Source organism: Temnothorax nylanderi, unplaced genomic scaffold (assembly GCF_030848795.1).
Source record: "Temnothorax nylanderi isolate EJ_2023f unplaced genomic scaffold, tnyl_v1.0 TNYL_tig0132_pilon, whole genome shotgun sequence".
Classification (NCBI taxonomy): domain Eukaryota; kingdom Metazoa; phylum Arthropoda; class Insecta; order Hymenoptera; family Formicidae; genus Temnothorax; species Temnothorax nylanderi.
In genome coordinates, this window is record NW_027249194.1 from 196,170 (window position 1) to 221,987 (window position 25,818).

The window sequence follows — 25,818 nt, forward strand, 5'->3', positions numbered from 1 at the left end:
CGTCGCACCGGTCTGCCGAGTTGCGGTAATGAACGGCAGGCAAAAGTGCGTTTTGTTTAATATTCCGAGGCAGGGGTCGGTAAGAATAGTCGGGCGGGGCTCTTTTCTTCCTGGGCATACACGTACGCGGAGATACTCGCGAAGCGAACCGTAACGAAGGTCTCGAAAGAGTTGTCGGCGAGTTCAAAGTATCATCCCTCCGCGCGAGATCGTCGTCAAAGGGACGATACGCGTGTCTGCTCCCCCGTTTGTGATTTTCACTCGGCTGCCCGTCTCGTACATATTTTCGTACATAGTTTTCACCCTTCGAGACTAGTTAAATTATATGTACATTTACAGTTTTTCTACCGGTCCCAACCGATGCCAACTACGGCACGGTTAGTGCAGGAAAGGCTACAGAAATTTAAGGGTAGACACTTACGATATTCTTTATCGTGTAGAATTTATTTATAGGGAAAAAGAGACTGGAAGTCAATTAAACTATGGCTACAATTGTGTGTGATAAGAGTAACATAGTTACTTTTTCGTTTATGGACACAAATAGTAATTTATAGGCTTGTATAAACTTTAGCTATTCTATTAAAAATTTTATAAGACGGTTATTCGAACTTGTCTCTTATTTTTATAATTATTGTAAACACAAATTATTTTTATTTGTTTTCTACATTAAGCAACAATTAAAACTTTGCTAAACTTTATCAAAGAATAAGGTTTTCAATCTAAGATTGTCATTCTACGACAGTATCGCAGGATTGGAAGAGCATACAAGTAATATTAATTAAACGTAACATCTTTCAAAATGTTTGTGATGTAGCCGCCTGGATTTTTGTGACACTTCCGTGCAGCCTTACGAGCCGTGTTCTAAAACTCAACTCGGCAGTCAGCAGTGAAAGATATCGCGAGAGAAATCGCGAAGGGGAATAAAAAAAGAGAAGAATAAAAAAACAGAAGAAAAGGAAGCGGTGCAGTGCGCCTTCGAGGCGGGGTGCCTCGCGCGTGTTTCTGCGATGACGCGGACGCGACAGGGGGTTGCGCGGTCCACGACGGGGACGCCGTTTCTGGAGCCTGTAATTTGAAATCTTCTCAGGGAAGGTTGCTCGGGCCCGCTAAGCTACGCGCGTCCCACTGGGGGACCGAGTGAGGAAAAGAGGAAGAGAGACGGGGAAGGGGCGAAAGACGAGAAGGAACTATAACCGAAGTATCCCTCCCGCATGGCCGCAAAGCGCCTCCCTCCATATTCTCGCGCGACAATGCAGCAAACTCCCGAGAAATTCACCCTGCAATCACCCGGCAAAGTCAAACGTTCTCAGGAAGCGACAATGGCGGGGGGCGTTGACGACGCGCCCCGGTACGACAATGAGGTCATTACAAAACGCGGGGCACCGCGATTTCTCGCAAGGTAGCGCCAACCAATATACTCGCCCCTCGCCTACCGGGGTGAGCACTTAACGCGTCTCATACAGGTCGCTTCTCTCCGACGGCTCTCGTCATTTCGAGAAACGCTTAACATGCATTCTGCAAATTTATATGAAACATCGCAAATATAAAGCAGGTGGATTAAAGTGCAGAAAGACGAAATAGTAGTATGATTAAAGTATATAAATTGCCTTAATGTCGATAAAAATACGAGATACCCAGTATATGTTTTTGTTTCTAATAAAGAACTTAAATTAAATCTGACTTATCAAATTAAATATAAAATAAGCAAAGAATTTAATACGCTTTTCGGTGATACAAATTATAATATCGTTATACATTCAAAGATGCGTTTGCATTTTTTACTTTCAACCATAGCTTAACTTATATGCTTCTTCATTCTACTTCTAAAAATTATGTTTATAATGGAACCAAGTTTAAAGTTAATAAAAAAAAAGACGGTAAAGTCGATCCCAACGAATAATGTGACTTCCTATCCTGGAGAATGTAAATAAATCTTTTGTCTATCGATCGCGAAAAAAATGTGACGTTAAGGGGTTAATGTGCAGGAAGGTGGTTGCGTAGCGGCGTTTAATAAATTTTACCGGGTCGGGGCAATTTATTTTCGGCGGATACCGGCGCGAATCGATCGCGACAACAAATACGCGCAGTGGCGATAGTCATGTAGTAAAGCTCGTTATCGCATTATCTCGGGCACCGACGGTTCCGCCCGGGGGAGAGGGGGGAGGGTAAAAGGAGAGGAGGGGGTCAGGATCTATTCTATGGGGAACTCGCATTTCACGCGGGGGTCCCGCCGTCCGATCGGCTCCATTATGCCATGCGGAGCGTATCGCTCCGTGTATCTATGTGCTCCACTCTGCACGGACGGTGCCGATAACATTGACGTCGCGATAATTTTGTAATATCGTCCGGCGTGCATACGTATTTATGTGTGTGTATGTGCGCGCGCGAGACGCGAGCATACTGGACTGAACTTTATCAAATTTTCGGAATCGCGGAGAATCCGGAAAAATATGATAATAGGCAGGGAACATTTTGCCTTGTAATTATAATCGTAAAATACAATGCAAACGATTACATTATCTCGGTTATAATTAGCTAAGTTTAGATACGCGGAAGATAATGTAATCAGATAAAACCCTGCAGTTTCTTTTCCATAGCATTATGCATAAATAATCATAAATAATTCTCGAAATTTACGAGTAAGGTTGTATCGTATTTTTTTCTCATAAAATAAACTGTATATATATATATTTTTTAAATTTATGTAATGTATAATGTATTTATCTCGAAAAGTATTTATAGTTTACTTATTTTCTTCCTCCTTCTCCCTTCCCTCCAAAAAAGAAAAAGTTTTAAAGAAGATAAGTTAGATTCGACATTTGTTCTTTTATATAGGATCTAATTAATTGCATACTTTGAGTGAATGATTGTCGGAGTTTTTTAATCGTAGTCTGACATTAAATAAATTTAGTTTTCTATATGACCGGCTCAATATATCGATGCATGGCAGTGAAATACGTAGCAATGATCAAAACGGCAACCCTGCGCGAAGTATTCATGTGTAGATCGAAAGGTACAGCGAGGAGGAAAAGTGACCGTGCCCGAAACGATGGGCACGCATACGCATACGTGCACGCCGCGCGACGCGATTCATTCGGTGGCGACAATCCGATAAGGCAGCTTTTAAAGTCCTTTAAAAAGCAATATATCGTGTGTGCCGCGCTGTCAACGGGCGATGAAGGGCGAGACAGAGAGGGTGCTCTCAATAAACGTCCTGCCGAATTCTGCCCGCACGTGACTCCGTTATCCGGCGATCTTAAATACTTGGCCGCGCGCGTGTCGATCATCCCGATCATCGCATTAGCTCTCACAAATGATCCTGCCTGAGAATCATATCTTACGCAGCGATCCTCGCGCTACGACGAAATATATCCGCTATTTTCGTCGAACAACTTCTGCTTTTTTCTCATAAACATTTTTGCTGCGAAATATCTCATTCTTAATTCAGTTTTCGCAAATTCCATCAAGTGTTTAATTTAAAACTCAGTTACCAGAACGTTTAACGTTGACACGCAATATGCGAAATAAGGATAAACCAGGTTGGCGTAAATTTAAATGTGCGCGCACATACACATTCGTACGTAGCTAGGTACTCTTCGTACCTAATCACATATTTTTGGCTGTGCGACATGACAAAACGAGAAAAGTCGTCGAAAATAGCGTGGCGTAAAACTGCGATGGGCACAACGACAGTTTCCAAGATCTCTGGGGAGCACAGTGCCGCGTTACAGACAGGCTACGCGAACGCCTGTGTTATGGGGTTGTCAAAGCACCGACAGGATGACATCTCTATTATCACGTACCGACCATAAAGCAGGACGGGCACGAGATAGGGGAAACGGGAGAACGAGAGAGAGAGAGAGAGAGAGAGAGAGAGAGAGAGAGAGAGAGAGAGAGAGAGAGAGAGAGAGAGAGAGAGAGAGAGAGAGAGAGAGAGATTATACGAGAGCGAAGGAGAGGATAGACCGAGAAGAAGCGAGAGATTCCACGCGAAAACGCGTGCCACCGAGATAACGGATCTCCCCGATGATAATCCTCTTTGGTGCCGCACATATGGCCGAACCCCATGACTGTTAAACAGATCTCCGCGCTCGTAGTTAAGAACGTGTTCCACACGTTATACGAATTTGTCATCGAATTCGTGTCAATCTGTGCGCCTGTCTAACAAGTTAAAAAATCGCTATTTTTCTACTTTTTTTAAATAAATGAATCGTAAAAAATAATTAACATAAAGTAGAAAATTATTATCGACAGCATATATATATCGACAGCACAGTCCCGAGTATAAAAAATGAATAAAATCCAACAAGAATGGCCTACTTAACTCGTGGACAGTGCTATAACGTGATATAACGCGTCAATAATATTAAAGATTTCTTTATATGCATTTTGTATGCGTTTTAATATTCTGCACCTAATTATGAAGAAAAATTTCTCTGTCAATAAATCTTTTTTTTTCGTCAAATGACGCTACTATCCTTTTTATTGGCCCTTATTGTTAAAAGCTACGTTTTAATGAACCGACGTGCCACGTTAAAGTGACGTATTCACAGGAGATCATAGTGAAATAGAATAGGATCAAGCCAAACACGTTCGTTTGGGTTCTCGAGTAGTTTGAATGGCAGCCACTCGAGAGGGGCCGAATGAGAGAAGCTTGAAAGCTCGCCGCCGCGGCTTCCGGTCAGCCAGCACATAATTTCGTTACTTTGCGCGAAATTGGATTAAGGGGTTCGTTAAGGGCGCATTAGAGCACGTTAACGTGTCACACGATGACCCCGAACTCCGAATTACATTGTACCGCTCGGTGAAATTTCAATGGGCGACCACCGGTAACCCTGCTGCGTGTTCCGAATATGTTGTGCGTTTCTCTGCGTTTCCCTATTTTTTTTTCTACAGCCGTTTTCTTTAGATTCACCATCGCGTGTCCGTCCAATTGCTTTCCCGCTGCAATTAAATTTATTTTAAACGAAATGTTATCACAATGTAAACCGATCATTAACTAATTTAGATTTTATCCTATCCAAAAAATATTAAATGCAATTTTTTAGAACCAGATATAATTTGTAAGAAATACTAAAATATGTATTTGACATCGAAACGTTTCAATATCACAACGCTAAAATTAACAAGAGTGTTCCTGAATATATTATTCAGTAATCTTGTATTATATATTATATAATATTATATTAATATAAAAATGAATTTCTCTCTTTATATATAAATATAATTATACCTTTGATTATATTTTTCGACACAAAAAGGTCCGGTGCGTGATTAAATAATTATATTCAATTTTACTGTATTAATATTTTCATTATTAGAAATTATCATTTCGAAAATGATCGTTTTACCGATGCGTCGAGTCTTCGTTTCTGGAGTACCTTTCGGAGTTCCCGATTCCGATCGACGCATCACAATGCCGCAGCACGCGGTCGTCGTCAATGAGGAAGGAGTCGCATTGCGAAAGAAGAAAGAACGTATATACCGGTTACAGTAACCAGGCTTGTCGTGCGTAGCTTCCACGCGCGGAAGAAAGCGCCGGTTGCCGTATACAAGTTCGTCGCGCGTAATTCGTCCCAAGTCGCGTTGCTCCATGCCAACCGGATCGTCGCCGCGGGACGCACACGCCGGAGATGCTAGATAAATGCCGGACCGCGGGTGAGGCCTCTTAATTATAAAGCTCGCCGGCGATAATTGTCGTGTAGTTGAACCGACATTGTGACGGCATGTTTTCCCGCCACGCCTCTCTCGCTGTTCGTCGCAGCGGGCGAGCTCCCGTTTCTTGCGTGTCTGCGCCCGTGAGACTCCGGGCCTCTCCTTTTCCTCTCTTCCTTCTTTCCCCGTGTCCTCCAACTGCGCCGAGGCTCTGTACGGATATCGCGAGATAATCTTTCTATTAAGATACTGAGATTTGCGTGGGAATCGCAGACCGACTTGGTGGCTGTGAAAATTAGTCGTTACGAGAGAAGTTCGGAAAGGTCGAATAAAATAAGAATTATGATGAGTAAATTGTATAACAACTTAATCAAAACACACAGTTCTACTTAGCGATTAGAGACTATACATGTAATTTTGGGAAATTAAGTGCTCTTTCGACATCTTTTTTAAAAATTTCTTTGTTTGGAATGTATCTAGAATTCGTTTTATTCTTGAAGGACCATTCCTTACAATCACTTTTCAACCGCAAGGGACGAATCACGCATTAGTTTCTCATCTTTCGACTCAATGCCAAACAATTTTAAAGTCATTCGCTTTCTTTCGGCATAAATAAATGTGAAAGGTAGAAAAAAGGAGAAAAACGGCACCTCTCTCTTCTCGTAGGAAACTCGATAGCCAAAATATTGAATTTCCGCAGAAAGGAAAGAGGATGGACATCGTCGTTTCCCCCGAAAACGGCAAAGCGAGAAATCGAACAACAGAGGGTGGCTCTCGCGTCACCTTTTCTTCCATTCCCTTCGTATTTCTTACAAACACAGCCCTCCTACCCTGACCCCGCGTTCCCTGTCGCGAGGGCAAGATTTCTCCCTTCGAATTGTACGAGAAATCCCGCGGTGACGGCCGATTCTAATCGATCTTTTGATTCCTCGCCGTTTTAACTCTGCCCGGCGGGCATCCCTTAACGAAGACGTCGTTAACGCCCTTTTCCCCAGTCGCTTTAGCATTTTTTATGGCAAATTCTGCGCCTTTTTTTCGTCGTTATCGCCGCCATGCTGCTGGGAATTCCAAGCGCGCGAGAAATGCTCTCACTGTCCGCTAAAAAGTATTTATTTCAATAATTTTATATTTACGTCCCTCGGAAATTCCGTACTTAAATCGTCAAAAGGCCAATTTAGAAACAATTAAGAGAAAGAAATGGAGCATTTCTAAAAATTAAAAATCTTAGAAAGAATAAAACACAAATGACTTTTGCTTGGTCTGAATAGCCAAAATTAACTATAATATAACCATGACGTTTCGACTTTCGACCATTGGTTTTGGACCTTCTCAAATGTGAAGATCTATAAATCACACACGTGTTCAATAAGTAAGAACTATGTACCTTATAACTTATAATACCAAATTAAACAAAAGTAAACCAAAAAGCAATAAAGTGAAAATTTTTATGAAAAATACCTTAGTCATAGAGTCAAATCAGTAATGTATCATTTCAAAAACATTCCATGACGTTGCGCCAAAACAAGTAAAAAATCAAGAATGTTTCGCGTGTCATACAAAAGGTAAGAAAGATCCATGTCTCACTGTGATGCTTTCTCGAAATTATAAAACAAAATCTGGTTTGATATTATAAGTTACAATGCACATAGTTCTTGCTTATTGAATACGTGATTTATAGCTTTAACACTTAAGAAGAAGGACCAAAACCAATAATTGAAACGTCGTGATTATTATAATTAATAAATGTGGCCAGTTAGGTCGAGCAAAAATTATTTGTGTTATTTACTGCGAATTTAAGCTCCTGACTTGGTTTAATAAAATATTGTATCTTAATTTAAAAAAGTGTATTTTAAATTTTCTTGTTTTAAAATATATTTTGACAAAAAATACACAGTTACATATGTATATAAAACTGTACTTGATATATGTATATCTATACATATGTGTGTGTGTGTGTGTGTGTGTGTGTGTGTGTGTGTGTGTGTGTGTGTGTGCGCGCGCGCGCGCGCGTGTGTGTAATATTATTAATAATATATTATATACACAAAATTTATTCTTAAAATAAATTAAAAAGATTTTTTTAATTATTCACGAGATCACAAAATATATGACTGCATTTATATAAGACATATGATATATTGAATTCTTGAAGTGCAAGAGAAAATTTAGTACAGTGAGAGAAGACTTTGTCTCATCATAGGATAATTTTGAGAATATGCAATTTTAATGCGGGACAGTTAGTCACCTGTTTCATTTTTCAATTTACGTAAAAATTTTTACAGGCGTGCAATATGCGGAGTTATTAAGCGGGTTGAGAGTGCAATATTCGATTTCCGGGACAGAATATCGTCGGCAACGACAGCTCTTGCCATCGCCGACGAGGTTGCAAGTAATTTCGAGTGATTTCAATTTCAATTTAACCCCCTCAAGCCGATTTCGCCGGTTCTCCATTACTCTATTTCGAGGATCACCCGACAGAGGCATAATTATCCGATATTGTTGACGGCAACGAAAGCCCTATTACGAATTCTCCCGCGCAGACTAATTCCACCCACGTTCCGCGAAGTCCGTGGGTTTAATAATCATTCGTAGTTTCCCTACACGCAGAACAGTATTTTCGGCGTTCTTGCTATTATATATGGAATAGCAAATCATATAATTCTCTCTATATAAAAACAATTCCTACAAATTGCTTTCGTCTCGTCATATGTACCAAGCATTAGAATTTTTATTAATTTTCCAGTGAATATTATGTCACAAAAACAGCACGTATTGCTTGTTCTCGTCACTCTTACATCTTAATCATATAAGATAACTCAGATAACCGGCAGAACCACGCGGCGAACACATTTCCTCGGAATTTATTCAAGATCCTTGACAAATGCGGAGCGCAAAAAATTGCGTTTGTCGAGGGTGGAGAGATTCACGGGGGCGAATGTGCCCGCCGTGCCGGTAAAGACTCGAAAGAAGGTTGCGGAAGAGGCGTGGAGGGAAACTTCGGAGGTGGAGATGGAGGTGGAGGATCCTCGGGTAAATTTTCGGCGACGGCACAAGTTGGATGGGAACGGGGCGAGGGACTTAAAGGGGAAAGGAGGGATGAGAAACGACAATAACTTCTCGGCTCGGCGTACAATTTGATTTTATGCAACGCTTGGCACGCCTCTTAGCGCGAGATATCCTTATAACGTTTAACTAGATTGTTATGATTGTTGTCCCCGGCACCGTTTCTCTTCTCCTTTTCTCTCTGGTTCCCTCATCCTCGCCGGCTCATCGAGATTCGCCCCGGTATACACACAAACGCCAAGTAGGGTGTACAAGTACACAGAGCCGTGCACAGACAACGCTGCTGGCAGAGGAAAACTCGCGAACGTGGATCTCTGACACTGAGCCTCTTTTCGGAAGAGCGTGCATGCACATCTCCATGCCGCGCGCGAATCTGCGTTTCGTTTCTATTCTCGCGAGCGTTTCAACTGCCGCATTGCAGCTGTTAATGAAATAATGAAAGCCTTGTGTACGTCGAAGATTAACGTAGCTTCTGATTATCCATGAAAACTTATCGCACCTGCGAGGAGGAAAGTGGCAAATACGTTTTATCTTTTACAATCTGGATCTCGATCCAGGCGTTGCCTGGTCTATTTCGGACCTTATTCTAGTCTTGTGAATGTACTTTAAAGCGTTACACATACAGACGTTGTACCTATTTGATGATTTCTCTACACAAAATCACTTGATAGAATGGGCTGTGTCGCTTTGTGTAAATGTACAAAAAATGCAACTGGCATAGAGTAGTAATATTAGGTCAATAGTAATATTAGAGTTATCAAATACATCTTATAACAGGGTTGCCACTACTTTATTTACAACCTTTGTATTATACGTGTTGCTGCTAATTTAATCTTTTATCGCGCTCTACGTAGTTTCCTTTCTACATCCCTACTTCTGCGTCTAACTTAATGCAACTTTGATCCAGTGTAACTCTTGGTAAATGATACTTTGGATACGAGTCTCTCGAGCCAGCTCCATATCTTCGAAGTTTAAAGAGAGAGAATAGGGACAGGCATGCAGCGCGGTATATCCGAAGCGAGGTATCGTTACGGCGAAGATGCGGCGCTCCGCCTGCGTGGAGTGCGAGGTTGGGAGACCCGAAATTTCAGGCTGGAGATCTTCGACCCCAACTTACCCGAGACTTAATCCGCGAGTTCGTTCGCTCATTCCCGCGCGTTTCGACGTGCCCCGCGCTTCCCGTTCGAGACGCGAGTACGTGGGAAGGCGGAACGGCGAATCCGGAGGCAACGTATGATATTCATATTCTCGGCGGAGTCTGCCCCCCGGGGTGGAGAGAGAGGAGAGGGGAGGCAGCTGGCGAAGGACGAAGGGGGGTATAGGGAGAGAGCGAGTGTGGCAGAGGTTGGCTGCTGGTGGTGGTTGGCAGAGCGTCGAAGGCAGTGGTGCAGACCAGTGGCACGATGGAGGCAACCCTGGTATTCTAACCCTATAGCCGAGGGGGTCGGCGCTGCCGCTAGTGCGGCTGCTGCTGCTGCCGCTGCCACTGCCGCTGGTGCTGATGTTCGTGCTGGGGCCGGCAATACTGCTGGTGCTGGTGTACAGGCGAAGAATGGTGATAACACGAAGGCAGCGGCAACGGCGACGGCGACGGTACCGGAGCGAACGGGGCGAGGAGGGTGCGAGGGGATGAGGATGGTGGGGGGAGGAGGGCGGACACCACTCTGGATATTTCTTATCCCAGCGCACGTAACCCTCTAACAAGCTAGCAAAGTTTACCAATAAATTGTATGACGGCGAGCGTCGGCGATGGGGAGGAAGCCACCGGAATATCGTACCGCCGCCGCCGCGCCGCGTCGGGCGGTGATGGTGGTGGTAGTGGTGGTGATGTTGGCTCGCTTTCGTCCCTCCCGCCCTTCCTGCTCCTTACCTCCTTCACCCTTTTTTTCTTTATTTCCCCTATCCGCTTCTTACCAAAGAGTCGTCTCGGTTGAGCGAAATATGTTTTTCGAAAATCATGACCACATCGGCGGAACCGAATCGCCAACTTCCGAGTTTGTTCTGATCTCGTGTTCAATGAACTTGCTTCGTTAACATCGATTGTACGCGCCAAGATCTTTGATTATAAAAACCTGGAGAATAAATTTTGACCTCTTCTGCTACATCTTTCTTTTTTTATCTCTTCCGTTTGTCCCTTCGTCGGTTTTGATACTCGTTTCTCATCTAGACTGCCGTATAAATAGATATTAAAAAGGGCAATAAATAAATTCAAGTGTGTCATTTTAACTGAAGCTCTTAAGACTTACACATTTCTTGCCGTTTTAAATCACGTCGTTTAACACGGTTGAACAATACGTTCAACTGTAATTAACTTTTAATTCAATACGATTAAACGTGTTAATTTAACACGCAACAAAACATGTAAAACGAGCTTCAGTCAAATGTGTCATTTTTAGACATTTACTGTGGAAATAACACACTTGGATTTACAGTGCATGCGGAGCTGAAATCTTATAATTTGAATGGGTTTTCTTTATTTTTAAACATTGATACTATAAAATCCACTGTTTAACGGCAAGAACTATTTATTCATTGCTGTAATATCAAAAGAGAATATTCTCAAATTCCGCTCGAAGGACTCGAAATATTATCATCGAGATATACGATTGTACTCATTGTATGTACTTGAGCTTTAATGAAACGCATTTACGGTCGTGCGCCTTATGTTGCGTAAAACCGGTACATAATTTTTCATATATCTCCGTCCCTCCTTCTCGATAAAACGCCAAATGTTGGCACACACCGCCAATGAGAGAAACAGGATATATAGGAATAGAAAAGAAGAGAGGGATGAAGGGAGCGGACGATTATAACCGAATGCCATTTCGGAGACATAATGCGGCGCTCACGCGAGCGAACGTATTTTATAATGGAGTCACATCGGTTACACAATCACAATACTAAATTCGACATAATAGCTACCTAAGTATTCTTCCCGACCGGGAAGCGGCCAGAAACGCGCGAACGTGTAGCCAGAGTTATGTGATGTGTTCACAGCTTCCAATCTCAATATAACAAATTCTTTCGAGAAAGAAATCATAAAATTAGACAAAATCACGAATTAGTCTTATCTCAATTCACCGCAAGGCAAGGGAACATAGAAAATTTTTATAAATATAAATTAATAAGTTTCAACTTCTAATAAATAAAATAAACTCTAGTTAATTTCAAAGAGCCTTGCTTTCATTGAACAATTGTTATGCAAAGCTAAATTACAAAAATGTTTAATAATAAATAATATAGAATTGTGAAATTAATACTGCCTAATGAAATTCTTCTAATTTAAGAAATCAATGATTATTAATAATTGTTAAAAATATTTAATAATGCCTTGTATAGACATGTAGTTTATAAAGTATCACGAATAATATTATCAATTTTACGATGATAATACACTGGCAGCCATTCTTAAAATTTCCGAATCTTACTATGCGATTTTATCGCATTTCAAACGCCAGCTATGACGGTGTCCGAGAAAAGAAAAATAAAGAAGAATGTAGGAGAACTCTTTGCATATACAGCGTGAATCAAGAACTACACCTTTTATACATCTTTTTATTTATATACCCTTATTTTATAGAAAAAAACTATAAACGAATAAAAAGAAATAATTATTACTTTAGTATTGCTACAAAATTCTTTAAGAAAGAAAATTTTTCAAATGTAGTAATAGATTGAATTTTAACAGCATAGACATAGACAATAAAACTTGATGTTGATAATTATCTTTGTTACATGTTTCTTTCTTTCTCTCTTCCTCTTAGTTAAATTTTAGATAAATACTCAAAAATAATTTAACTTAAGGTTTGTATTTGACATAAAAAATTAAGATGTGAATGTAAACATTTTATTTAACTTTTCCTATGGAAACATCTAGCTCTCTTCGAGCGATGAGAAGTCCGCGAATTTTGATACATCCCGTATATGCATACATCGAAGTTGATCGGAAGCGATCTATTCATCCTGAAATATCTCTTGGTGGAAAGGTCGTGGCGAACACGCTCTGAATGTTGTCCATTCCTTTCCACCATTCTCGTATATTTGCTCTTCTGACCGAGCAACCTCGGTGTTCGGATTTACCGTAGTCCTCCTTCGATTGCCAGAAAAAAATCACTCGATCGAATAATCTTAACCCACAGTATGTTTTCCTTGCGACATTTACTTTAATCTACTTATACGTATATGTATATAGCATCTGTACGAAATACACAATTTATCGTAATTTTATTAATAATTTTATTAATAAGTATTACTTAAATATTTAATTATTTATCGCTTATTACTGGCATAAGATTAATATTTACGATATCTCAATATTCTGTGAGTAGCATAAAAAAATATCACATTTAAAATGCTAAAAATGAAGAATTTTATAATTTATATTTTTTTCAGTTGCACTGATTTTAATGAGTTATTTCAAAAATTTCGTTTTCTAGTACTTTCAAATAGAATATCTAACGTTGAATATCGATAGTATATATATATATATATTTAAAGCAAAGAGAGAATATCGATACATTATTTAATTTACCATATTAACATCCCCATTTTCTCATTATACCTCGATAAACCCCCAAAGTAAGCAATTACCGGCGGCGCTGTCAAATCCGGAAGAAAATGCTGCTCTGATGTATTTTGAAACCGATGCACGCTTTATTGACCATTACGCAATGGTCAGTCGGCAAAAAATGCGGAACTAATAACGGCACGGTTTACTTCCGGAAGAGAGAACGAAAAAGCGAGCGAGCTAACAGAAAGACAGAAATAGAGAGAGAGAGAGAGAGAGAGGGGGGGAGGGAAAAAATGCGAGAGAGAGAAAGCTTTGCTCAAAACCGGACGAGGTGACTGGAGGAGGTTTAAGCGTTTCTTCTCCGGGTCTCTCTTCGTGTGCAATCGATTCTTCCGCCATATCGCACGGACCACTTCAGGGGGGCAAGAAGGCACGTATTAACGCCGCCGCACCGAGACGACAGTCAATCGGAAAAAAACTTCGTCCCACTCACGTCCTGCCACCCTTCGCGCACTCTCGCCGCGAAAGACTTTCTCTTTCTCTCTCTTTCGTTACTTTTTTCTCTTCCTCCTTCCTCCTCGATTCGACCACCCGCGGTTTCACTACTACAATATTTACGGGTTTGCAAACCGACGAGCGATTTTCACTTAAGCCGATTCGCTTCGTTGATGATTCGAGATACATCCGTTCGTGCACTTTGTCTTGCTCTCGAGTGCCGACGATGCAATCCGATGCAACGAGACACGACGTAGCAGCCGACCAGCCAGAAAGCTGTATCGATCTGCTACAAGTAATCAATCAATTTGATTAACTTTTTCCCGCAAATGGCCTAAATATGCGTAATGCAAGAGTAATTTTCGATATAAGACTTCTAAAATCTGATCTCGTCACTATATAACTGTAGACAGTGTAAACTTTAGTGAACAGTGTAGTTCAATTATAATAACGTCAATTATAACCCTCTTATAATAGCATTAATCTATAATTTAAAACATATTTTATAAGACATCAAACAAATACGCAATTCCATTTTAATTTATTTTTAATTCTTTTATTATTGTATGTGCATCTCTTATTCGTGTAACATATGTATACATGTAGCAAATATTTATAATTGACAATATATAAAAATTGTATATAATAATTTTTATTTATATTATAATTAAATGTATTATATTATTACACGTCATAAATTTTCGGACGATAAATTGGTGCTATTAAGGTTAAAACTTTGTTCGTTAGCAAATTGTCAATGTCATTTACGCACGGAGGGGACCGCGTAAAACTTATATTTAGCCCCGGTTTCGTGGGGTTTTCAAAAATGGGCAAAGGGCAGACCTTCAGTACGCGCTTCAGAGGCGGGCGAGTGCAGCTCCGCATTAGCGCCAACGAGTCAGAAAACTCCCCTGCGGCTCGCGTCGCTACAATATTTATGGGGTTGTTCGCGCGAGCGAGCGATTTCCGTTCGCGCGAGTTCGCCTCGTTGGGCGCTCAAGGTCCTAACGAGTCTTAACGCGTGTGCGAGATGAGCTTAGGACGAGAGCGAAAAATTAATGAGCGTCGGCCAGCGGCGCCTGAAATTGTGCATTTTTAAAGAATACCTTATCGCCGAAAGAAAATAATACTTTATATACAGAATATTTTGCCTCAAACAATTTTGGAAGCGCGTATTGAATGTTTCGTGCCGTTTGGATTCAAAACAGAATGTGAAAATTATGTATTTTTCATAAATTTAATTTTTTATCCTACAGATGGAAAAGTGTATTTTACGCTAATTGCTTTTTTATTATTTTTTACGATTAAATTATCGAAAAATTTTATTATGTGGACGCAATATTTTAAGTAGTATGTGGATAAGGTAATGAATTATCAAATATAATATTCTTCAAGTGTCTCTAAAAAGAATCATTGCATATTAAATGATAATTATATTAGATTATATATTAGATAAATATTTAAATACTTTAATATTAAACAGCTTATTATTTGAAACACTTTATGTAGGAATATTGCATACAAATATTAGCCATTATAAAGTATTTCGATTTTTTACAATTAGATAATCCCATTATTAAGAAAGTTTTATATTATTTATTTTTCTAATAATCTCAATCATTCTATTTGATTTCACCAATTTGTGATCAATTATTCTCCAAATCCAAGTACAATTCATTTCTCTAGTATTAAAAGTTGAACAAAATTATACCGATTTTACAGTTAAACTGATTTATTTCAATTTTGATTTAAACCGATCGCCTTGAGATTTTTGCTTCTTGTTTCGCGCCGTTTACTTATTTTTACCTCGTCGGCGTCGGTCTGGAATCTTTTTTTTCGTCTTTTGCTTAAGAGAGAAAGAATCGCGGAATGAGCGTCGCCAGAGATGGAGAAAAACTCGTCCCCCGTCGTACCTTCTTCATCGACGCTAAGGATCTTCCGTGAATCGGCGGCGCGAGTCGGAATCGTCGGAATCGTCGGAATCGAGTCGAGAAAATCGTGAAAACGGGCGAAGTCTCGCGACTAATCAGCCGACCGTCGCCGTCGGTTTACGCCTTCGTTCCCTCCACCGTTCGTCGCCTCCGCGTTCATTTCCAGCCGCCTTCTCTTCGGAGGCGGCCGGGAGTTTAAAAGAGGGCGGTCGAGTTTTCCTTTTTTTTCCCTCTCTTTCTCTCTCTTTCTTCACCCTCCGTCGCACGCAATCACGGCGAAGTGTCGCCTTCGACGAAGGGTGTAAGTACCGGTCCCGAACGAGTAAGTTCAAAGAGCCGGAACCGGAAACGGTTTTCTCGGATTTTTACCGAATTCGCCGCGTCTCGACTTCGGATTCTCGTAAATCGAATCCTCTCGCGGTGCTTGCGAGCAGGGCATGGGATTGAAGAATTGATATAATAACTCGTTCGAAAGTGTGAAAACTGCGAAAAATGGAAAAAATGGCGATAGCGAAAATAATACGCGATACATAAATACCAAGTTATAAATGCATGTTGCTTCTAATGAAGGAAAACGGCACTTGAACTTGCACGTTTACAATAGCATAACGTTCATGCGTACTATACATCATATTCAATAGGAAAAATTTGCAATTCTGAATAAAGAATTTATATCATCATTATTATCACTAATATTATCAACCTTTTGGTTTGACAAGTCAAAGTTTTGTTATTAAAATATCAGTTTTGCTTGCGTTCTAATATAATTATTTATAATAGTATTAAATGGGAATGAATTGAAATCCATTTCACAACGGGGACTGACTCACACCGACATTCTGGATTAATTAATCTCAGGCTAGAATTTCGCGTTTAATGAACCTGGGATAGAATAAAGGTGAAATATGAGCAGATGCGATAATCGAAATAATGTACGTAATGTAAAGTCAATTTTAAAAGTTTCACACCCGGCTTTCTTCCGAAACGATGTCTATCTTCCGGATAAACACGTACCTACCTCTACCACATACTATCTTTAATATTTATGCGAATAAATATATGCGCATTACCAATAGAGATCTAGCCTCTCGATCGTCTCGCTACGACGCGACGCGGAGGAAGTTCGCGGAAATAGCTTCTACCATCTTTCCAACGTTTTTCGCGCCGGCTATCCCATCCGCATACGAATAAATAAATAAGCACCAAGTAACGAGTGCAGATTCTGTGTATACATCCGGTGGGTGGACACCGGCGAGAGAGGCAGAGAGGAGAGGGGGAGGAAGGAGAACCGAGGGTGGCGAAAAGTCGTTCGGCGCGTAGGGTAAATAAAGTTTTAAATTTCCGCAGTCCCCCGCACTGTCCCCTTCTTCGGGATCGCTTCGTCTCGGCCGACGGCGGCGCCTCCACTATCTGCATAATATATCTCTAATGTGGCGGAGGGAAAAGAGGATGGCAAAACTTGCCTGCCGCGCTCCTTCGCCCGGTATAATGTAAGGCGAACTCCGCGAAGGGACGGGGCGGCCAGGGGCAGAACGGGGAGACATGGCGGAGGTGGTTTCTGGTGAGATCCTGCGAGAGCGAGTAAGGCGAGCCCCCTCCGTCTCCGTTCCCTCTACTCGCTCGCGCGGAGGCACGGTGCTTAAATAACGCGAGTTTGGATTTATAGTAATACTTTTATGAAATAATGTTAGTGGCGGATATTAAGGCAGACACTGCTGGGAGCGTCGCTGGCTAAGCGCCATCCGGGAGCGTCGATCCCGCTCCTTCCTCTCTCTCTCTCTCTTCCTTCGGCCCACCACCACCGCTGCCACCGTGCCACCACGGGACCTCCTCACCCTCGATTTTCCGCGTTCCTAACGCACGTCCGCGGAAAAACTTCCGGCGGCGATCTTTCCGCCCGTATCGGCGAGTTTGATATTGATTTCTCGGACACGCGTGAATAATAGGGAAGAGGTCTTGTGCTCTCTTAAACTGAATCGGTGAAAATATTATTGACCGAACAGTAACACAGGATTTTACTAACAAATGAATATTTCACTTATTTTAAAAGTAAACACTCATGTGTGTGTGTGTGTGCTCTGCTCTTCATCCGTTTTATGTCTTGCTAAACTTTTAACCTTAGGTTAACCGACGTTTGTGAAACTGGGCCTAAATGTGTGTGTATCTAGTCCTTTTAGGAATAAACAAGAATTGGAGAAAAATATATATAAATACACTGACAATAAAAGAATTTGTACATTTTATCTCAGTTTTACTTTAATTCTTTTATAAAAATTTGTAAGAAAACGACGAGTTTTAAATTCAAATTGAAGCTACACCTACTTTCTCAAGGCGCAGTATGTTTCTTGAAACAAACTTTAAAAAATATATAATGACAGCCAAAAATTGCCTTCACAAACTTATTGAAATTTCGAGTGCAAACTTATTAAACGTTGAAATAAAAGAAAATCTTGGTATTTTCTATGGCATTTCGACCGGTGTTTTGAGCGTAAAATGTGGCACCGGGTCTCCGGGGTGTTTCCGCGAACTGCGCAAACGAATCTCGCGGGAGGGGTGAAAATGACAACAACGATGACGATGGCGATCCGTGTATAATAAGAGAGAATGAGAAAGAGAGAGGGGGGGAGAGAGATCCGCGTAAAATTCGCCGGCAAACGCTCTTTAATTAGCACGCCGCGCTCGGCGCGACGGCGAAGAAAGCGCTCAGCACCGGGAGACAGAGCACTGACAGAGAGAGAAAGAGAACGGGAGAGGAGGCACTTAAATAATTATCGTTTCGAAGCGTACAGAGAGAGAGAGAGAGAGAGAGAGAGCGGCGCGACGCGAGCGGAGGCCGCATCTGTTTCTGATTATTAATTAATATCAACCAACCCGCGGGGGGAGGGCGGGGAGGAGGCCGCGCGTTCGCATGAGCGAGCCCGCGCTGCGAGCCCGCGTACGCCTCATATACACACATACACAAAACACATACGTACAAACATACCGAATTACATATAGCTAGGCAGTAGCACACGGAGTTACACACACGCTACCAGCTACCACACGCGTGTCGCTCGCAGGGATAAAGAGAGCATACGTGCGTACGCTAGGAAATGCGCGCGCGAGAGAGGGTGCGGCGGTATATTCATATGTTGCGCAGAAATGAACAGAACGGGCTCGGCGGGCATTAAAATTAATGAAACGGACGGAACACGCGCGTTTTAACGAAAATGTATGTGGGCGATCAGGCGGAAGCGCTCGCCCTCTCTCTCTCTCTCTCTCTCTCTCTCTCTCTCTCTCTCTCTCTCTCTCTCTCTCTCTCTCTCTCTCTCTCTCGAAAACGGGGTGGCGGAAACCCGCAAACGCCCTTTGGGCTCGCGAATATCCACCGCGTTGTGTCTTTTCCCCGCGCACGCACTTTATCCCCGTTTTTTACCGTTGTTTCGCACACGTGAGTGTAGTGTCGGGTATTGTCAACCTATCAAAGTCGCTCGTCGAAACACATCTCTCGAATGGTAGCCATTTCCAAATTAAACGGGAATTTATAATCAGAGACAATGTAAGAAAATGTTTTTAGCTATATAATAAGGAAACGATATGCGTAAACAAATAAAATAAAAATAGTAATAAGATCATAAAATAAATTTCTATAAACTTGTTTTTCTTGCTTATAAAATATCTATTAATGTATCTTTTTACTATAAATTTGGCAAAACGTCTCACAAGTTTTAGACCTTTCATATTATATTAATTTGGTTTATACCAATAATGTCTTAAATTAAAGATTTCGCTTAAAGAATAAAATTTAAAACTCATTGAAAATCTCCAGAGAGAGAGAGGGGGGGGGTTGTGTATGCTATTCGTACTTTTAATGTTGATTTACTCAACGACACTTTTTCATTTGCTATTGATAAATATTATATTTTTTATATTGATATATAATACGTTGATTAATATATCTAATTGCAATTTAATTGATTTCTATAAAGGTTCCACATTGTATTTCAAAGATTTTAAAGATTATCTAAAAAAAAGTAACTTTGATAAATTCAAGATTATTAAACATCTTTTAACGTAAAAAGAATGCACTACGTTACAAGATACACTACAATCGCTAATTTAACGATTATTATACATGTTTTATTTTTATTTTATTTATTGTATTACATATTATAATGCTGTTCCTGAATTTTAGACCGCACTTGAGAAGGGCTCAAATCTCGAGCCGAAACGTAGTGCATTCTTTTTACATTGTGCCAGTTAGTCGAGAAATAAAATAATTTTTTGGTTTTAATCACTGGCGGAGGAAGTTATTTTCCATATCTTTTAACGTCTTCGCTTCTCTTTTATGAGAATTTTTATCTAATGCGAAATCCCTTCACGTTTCCGCCACATCGTTAGATTAAATCTACGAGACTCACGCAGTTGACGAAGACATTTGGGATGGACGGTTTCTTAATTAAGAAACTTAACTTGACCGTGGCTAAAGTCGCGGAAACATCGAGGCGGTGACAACTTGACGTTCCGCCATTGCTGAGGAATCTCGCCGCACGAATATAAATTCCCCTATTATCCAGTGATTAGTTCGTGAAGGGCTACACGACGCTTCCTGAATTGGCAAGCAACCCTTCAGATATTATTCTCAAAATGTTAAATGCTCTTAGATGATGTTGGATATAGCTTTTCTGAGCGAAGACACATAAGGTAGATAATTTTAGAGGGAGTATTCGAAAGAAATTCTTTGGTAAATTTAAAACTGAACTCTTTTTACTTTTAAAAATATGAAGAATTACCATCTGTAACAACTTTTTGATTTGTAATATGTTACATTATTACCCAAATTAGAGCATTCTGTAAATATTTTTATTAAAAAGAGTTCAACTCCAAGTTTGTCAAAGCATCCATGATTTGTTCGTAACATTTTTGTGAAACTTGTTTAACTTAACGGAGAACTTTAATAAATAAATTTTTATAACATTTATTGCTAAGACAGATTTTTTTGGCAAAAATCATATGCAGTGAATAAACGCAATAATGAATGGAATTATGCATTATGTGAGTTGAGTTTTCTGTTTTAACAACTAATACTGTATTTTTTTAAGTATAAAAAATACGAAAGGTATTCATAAGTGTTTCTTGATAAACAAAAATTTCTTATTTACGCATAGATGCCATGCATGCATATATATACCTACATACATATATGTATGTACTCATGTATAAGAATTAAGAAATCTTATTCATTAAAAAATTATGAGTATCATTCTGGGATTCTTCTTTTTTCAATTAAAAGGGATATAAATAAAAAGTATGTTTTAACTTCGTTATGCTTTATTTATATCAAACATATATAGGTCTAATTCTTATTCTTATCCTTTTTATTATTTTTAAATTAGGTTGTATCTCTTTTCCAATTTTCCTCAAATGTTTATTGCATTATTATTTATAAAAGCATGTATATATGTATAAATGTATAATATGTGTAAATGTATGCGAATGTTAGTAACGTATTATACTCAGGTCTAGGGGTTCACTATATTCAAATAACTGTGTGAATTAAGGCCCTTGCACAATGAAAAATATAAGAAACAGATATTAGCGATTAAGACTAAGGAATCAGAAATAAAACTAGATGCACAATGAAAAACACGGACAATACAAATAGGAAATAACACAGGCAATAGGTTTTTAACCCACTCGGAAGCTGTGTATCAATGCTACACCAGCTTTATTTCTGATTCCTTGGTTCTAATCGCTAATATCTATTCCTTGTACCTTATATTTTTCATTGTGTGGTGGCCCTTAATCACCCCTACGAAACTGTCCACAGATTAGTTTGTGCTATACTGCTCCATCTAACAGGAATATTGTAATTAATGTTGGAAGTAACGTTACCCTCGGAGTTCTTACTGACCGAAATAAGGTATTATGATACAAAGCTGAAAATCTATGGCAGGATTTCGCACATACCCACATGTCAAGATTTTTAATATATCTACTATTCTCGAATTACTATATATAGTATACATACATGTATTAGTATTGTATTATTTCTTCCCAGTTATTATCATAATTGCAGTAATCCTAGCATCATGTTTTATAAATAAATTTTACGTACAATGCATATATACATATCATTTAATTCTTTTATACTGAGAGAGATTAAATTAAAATCATGTAACAAATTACCAGATATAAGGAATTAAGATTTTTCTCTTTTTTGGATAATTCTTGAAAGTATTTCGATACCACTGGTCAGAAAAAATTGCACATGCGACCTGCAAAAAACAGAAATTTATGTTTAATATTGTCAGTGGAAGAAGAAAAATTCAGGGTGACCTTAATCAAATTCTCCTTAATTGACGATTAATTTTTCAAGCAATACGTATAGTATTTTGTTAATATTGATAAAATTATTGGTGTGACAAAAATAATTCCTTTTCCCTTGACTTAGGGTTGGTTAGAATTACGGTTAGAAATTTTATTGCAATTTTATCAATTTTAAATTAATCGTCAATTAAGAGGAATTAAGAGAAATTTGATTGGCATAGCCTATGAAATTATTCCACACCTGATTTACTATGACGAAAATGGTAACATAATGAAGTGTAGAAGCTTGCCAAAGTATCGCGGATACCGTTAAGTATAACAATATTTCTGTAAATTGTAATGGATTCGATATGTAATTGAATAATTCATCAACTGGTATCTTGTGTTCTTTGTTTATGACGTCGCCATGCTGATTCTTACGCAATCCCGCAAGAACGAAATTCGTTCTAAGTTGCATATATGTTGACCATAAAAATATAAATGCACATATCAATTGCATATTTGTTAATTTATACAAGAAAATACTCGTATGTGAACCTGTACAAGATTATATGAATTGTATAAAAGAGTACATCTAATATAATTAATATTTGTAAATTTTGAATATACTTGCCTCTGACAAATCCTTCTGATTCTCCTATCAGAGATAACATTAACGTTGAGTAATGCAAAAATGTAAGTATATAATGAAACACATTTATTTTTTGGTTACTAAATACGCAAACATAATATGTTTCATATGCTCTTTTCCAGCAATGTATGGAAAGCATAACAATTGCTAAAATTGTGCTTTCCGCAGATACTGAAATATATTATACAGTACACATATAATAATTTAATATAGTTATATATATAATTATGCAGGGTGAACCATTTATAATGTTAATGACAAATATCTCATAAAATATGCATCTTGTGAAAAAATGGTTTAGACAAAACTTGTTTGAAATCAAAGGGGACATAAGATGGCATTATTTGTTTCATCATAGGTAGCGCTACTGTTTGGCGCACAGCCCTTTTGTACGTAGATAGTAAGATTGTAAATAGATTTGTGATTTATTAGCATTATTCCCAGCTAGCAAGCATACGTCAAAATGACGTCAAAATTTGGTCATAAATGACCAAAAATGACATGAAAATGACGTGAAAATGACGGAAAAATTACGGGCAGCCTAATAAACAAGTTCTAGCTGTCAGCTTTAAAGTACAGCTAAGTGTTCTTGAGATATTGAAAGGTTCCATATTATCAGCAGGGTTCCATATTACCATCTTCTTCTCTATTAGACAAATAAAAAAATGTTTCAGACAAAAGTTGTTCAAATTAATTAGCAGAAAAAGATGATATAATAAAAAATGGGGATTTCCATTAAAGAAAATAAAGTTGACTTTTGTTTGACCTATAGTAGTGCCATCTATGACGAAACGAATAGTTCCATCTTGTGTTCTCTTTGATTTCAAACAAGTTTTGTCTAACTCATTTTTTCATAGGATGCATATTTTATGAGATATTTGTCATTAACATTATAAATGATTCATCTTGCACATATATATGTATATATGGAGGGGTTAAAGCCATAGTGGTGTAAGTCACTTTTTTTAACCTATCGAGTTAAGTTCATAGATGCAGTCTACACATGCAGATATGTTGAAAAAAGAAGAAAAAAAAGTGGTCAAAAAATTGACTTACACCACTATGGCTTTAACCCCTCCATATATATATCATGGTCAAAGCCCGAAACACGACATTCCTAGGATTGACTGGTTAATTCTGCGGAATTTCCAAGCGTCTTGATTAAAGCAGTTTCTAGGAATAGGCTAGGAGTTAGGTTAGTTTTTTTTATGCAGGAGAAGGGGCTCCGCCTGCGACAGTATTTGTGTACTGTCTATACACACACATATCAGCAAATTACTACAAAACTTTGACCAAGACGTTTGGCCGTTCGACAGAATTGATTAGTCAATCCTAAGATTACCCGCGTTTTGGGGGTCAATCATGTATTAATGTGGAACGTGGAAAGTGAAAAGTTTTATATGACTATCTCTTTCTATTTAACATCTCTGACCATAACATATATACCTATATATATAATTTCTTATAAATTTAGTAATAATTTTTTAAGATAAATACCTAAGGGCTTTCTTGATGCCCCTAATAATATATCCAATAATAAAAGCAGACTTTCGGGAATATTTCCATTATAGAAATATTTATTTAAAGCCAAATAAAATAAAATAATCATTATTGTTCCAGTAATTGGATAAGCTTGTCCAAAATATCTAGAAATTCAAAATGATTAAACTATTTCAGTTATTGTCAGTAGATATTAAGTAGAAAGTACTTAATAATTTTTTTTTGTAAATTGCTTATTGTAAATGTTTATTGTAAATTTTTTTTTTTAGAAAGATATACATTAATTAGGTAACTTACTTCTTGGGCATTTCAATTTTTGTTATTATGGGATGTTTAGCGTTAGCCTTTATGTTAATCTTTCCATAGAGAAAAAAGCGTATCAACGCATTAGGTAAATAAGGTTCCATATAAAGAATTAATAAACATAACGATCCAATTGTGATTGAATTACAAATTAGAATATAACGTAATATGTTTACATCCATTATTTGATTTGTTGAAATTAGCTGAATACGCGAGTGTGATTGTCCTATACAAAATTTTAGTTTATTTTGAAAAGGAATCTTTGTTAGTACCCATATTGTATTGTTGGTTCACCGTCACTGTTTCATATTTTTACAAACAATTTAGATTACCATCACAATGTAACATTTTATTTAAAAAATCTAAAAAAATATATTTCTTCAATAAGTAAGATTATAATTTAAAATTGTATGAAATTATAGAAAATGTATTGTCTATAAAGATTTATATATGTTTCTTATAATATCGAACATGTAAAGTAATATATTTGTACATAAAAAATTGTTTAAAAAGTTGCAAAACTTTGTGATTACTGTTAGTCTCTTAACGATATTATCAATAGTATATATTATATATATATATATATATACTCCTTATATGCATATAACTTATATGCCCTACGTACGTATATAAGTTTAGATATCAACGTTTTTAACTAACTAACTTCGGCGCTCTTCAAGGCACAACTGAGTTAAAATAAGGAAAAAACATCACTATATATACGGTTTAAACATTGCGCAAAAAAAACAAAAAACGACAAATTTAAATTTATAATTATCAGGAAAAAAATATCCAATCATGTTTTAAAATAAAGTTGTTATATTATTCATAAACTGATTAATCTTTTCGATGCGGCGCGACCAGGACGCGAAGTGGCCCAAGGCTATCACTACAAAAAATAAGTGTGTTTGACGTGAGTTTAACGTGTGTGGAAATAAAACATAATGCACTTTGTCACGTGTACTGAGCGATTGCTGTGTTGATACTACACACTTATTCGTTCTGCAACGCACGTAAGCGTGTAGTTTCAACATAGTTAGAAGGTGTACACACTTTTCGAAGCAATATCAGCAACACGTTAATTCGAACACACATAAAGTGTGTTGAATCAATACGCGAAATACTATTTTACACATATTCTACGATGCAACACACGTTGATAATAACACACGAGCGAAAATAACACGGAAAAAAGCAACACAGTTTAAGCGTGTTAAGGAGGTTGGTTGCCGTCTGATATCAGATCATCCGATAGATAGCATCCAATGAGATCCGTTTCTCAAATTTAAAATATGACGAACGATGGTATAAAGAATGATGACGGAACTGCACATTGCACAACTTGTATGTAAGTTGTTTCGTGGCGTCCACTTTTATAATAAAGCGTGGCACACTTTTGGATTAATGTGACGTTAATGTAA

The 25,818-nt window shown here is 38.5% G+C and overlaps 2 protein-coding genes across 3 annotated transcripts in view; both read right to left on the reverse strand.

The window, feature by feature from the left end:
- LOC139776922 (paired box protein Pax-6) overlaps positions 1 to 25,818 on the reverse strand; it is a 354,486-nt gene that overhangs the window by 125,035 nt on the left and 203,633 nt on the right. The gene's annotated exons all lie outside the window — the stretch shown is intronic.
- On the reverse strand, positions 21,758 to 25,535 carry LOC139776917 (polyprenal reductase-like). 2 transcript variants are annotated; one of them, XM_071713958.1, is made up of 6 exons: positions 25,023 to 25,535; positions 24,392 to 24,623; positions 24,092 to 24,240; positions 22,577 to 22,765; positions 22,205 to 22,500; positions 21,758 to 21,911 (listed from the first exon to the last, which is right to left on the reverse strand). In XM_071713958.1, exons 2-6 carry the CDS (start codon positions 24,577 to 24,579, stop codon positions 21,819 to 21,821), a joined length of 915 nt encoding a protein of 304 aa, XP_071570059.1. In that variant the 5' UTR covers positions 24,580 to 24,623; positions 25,023 to 25,535; the 3' UTR covers positions 21,758 to 21,818. The 2 variants fall into 2 exon arrangements, with proteins under 2 accessions (XP_071570059.1, XP_071570058.1); XM_071713957.1 differs by having other exon boundaries at positions 24,392 to 25,535.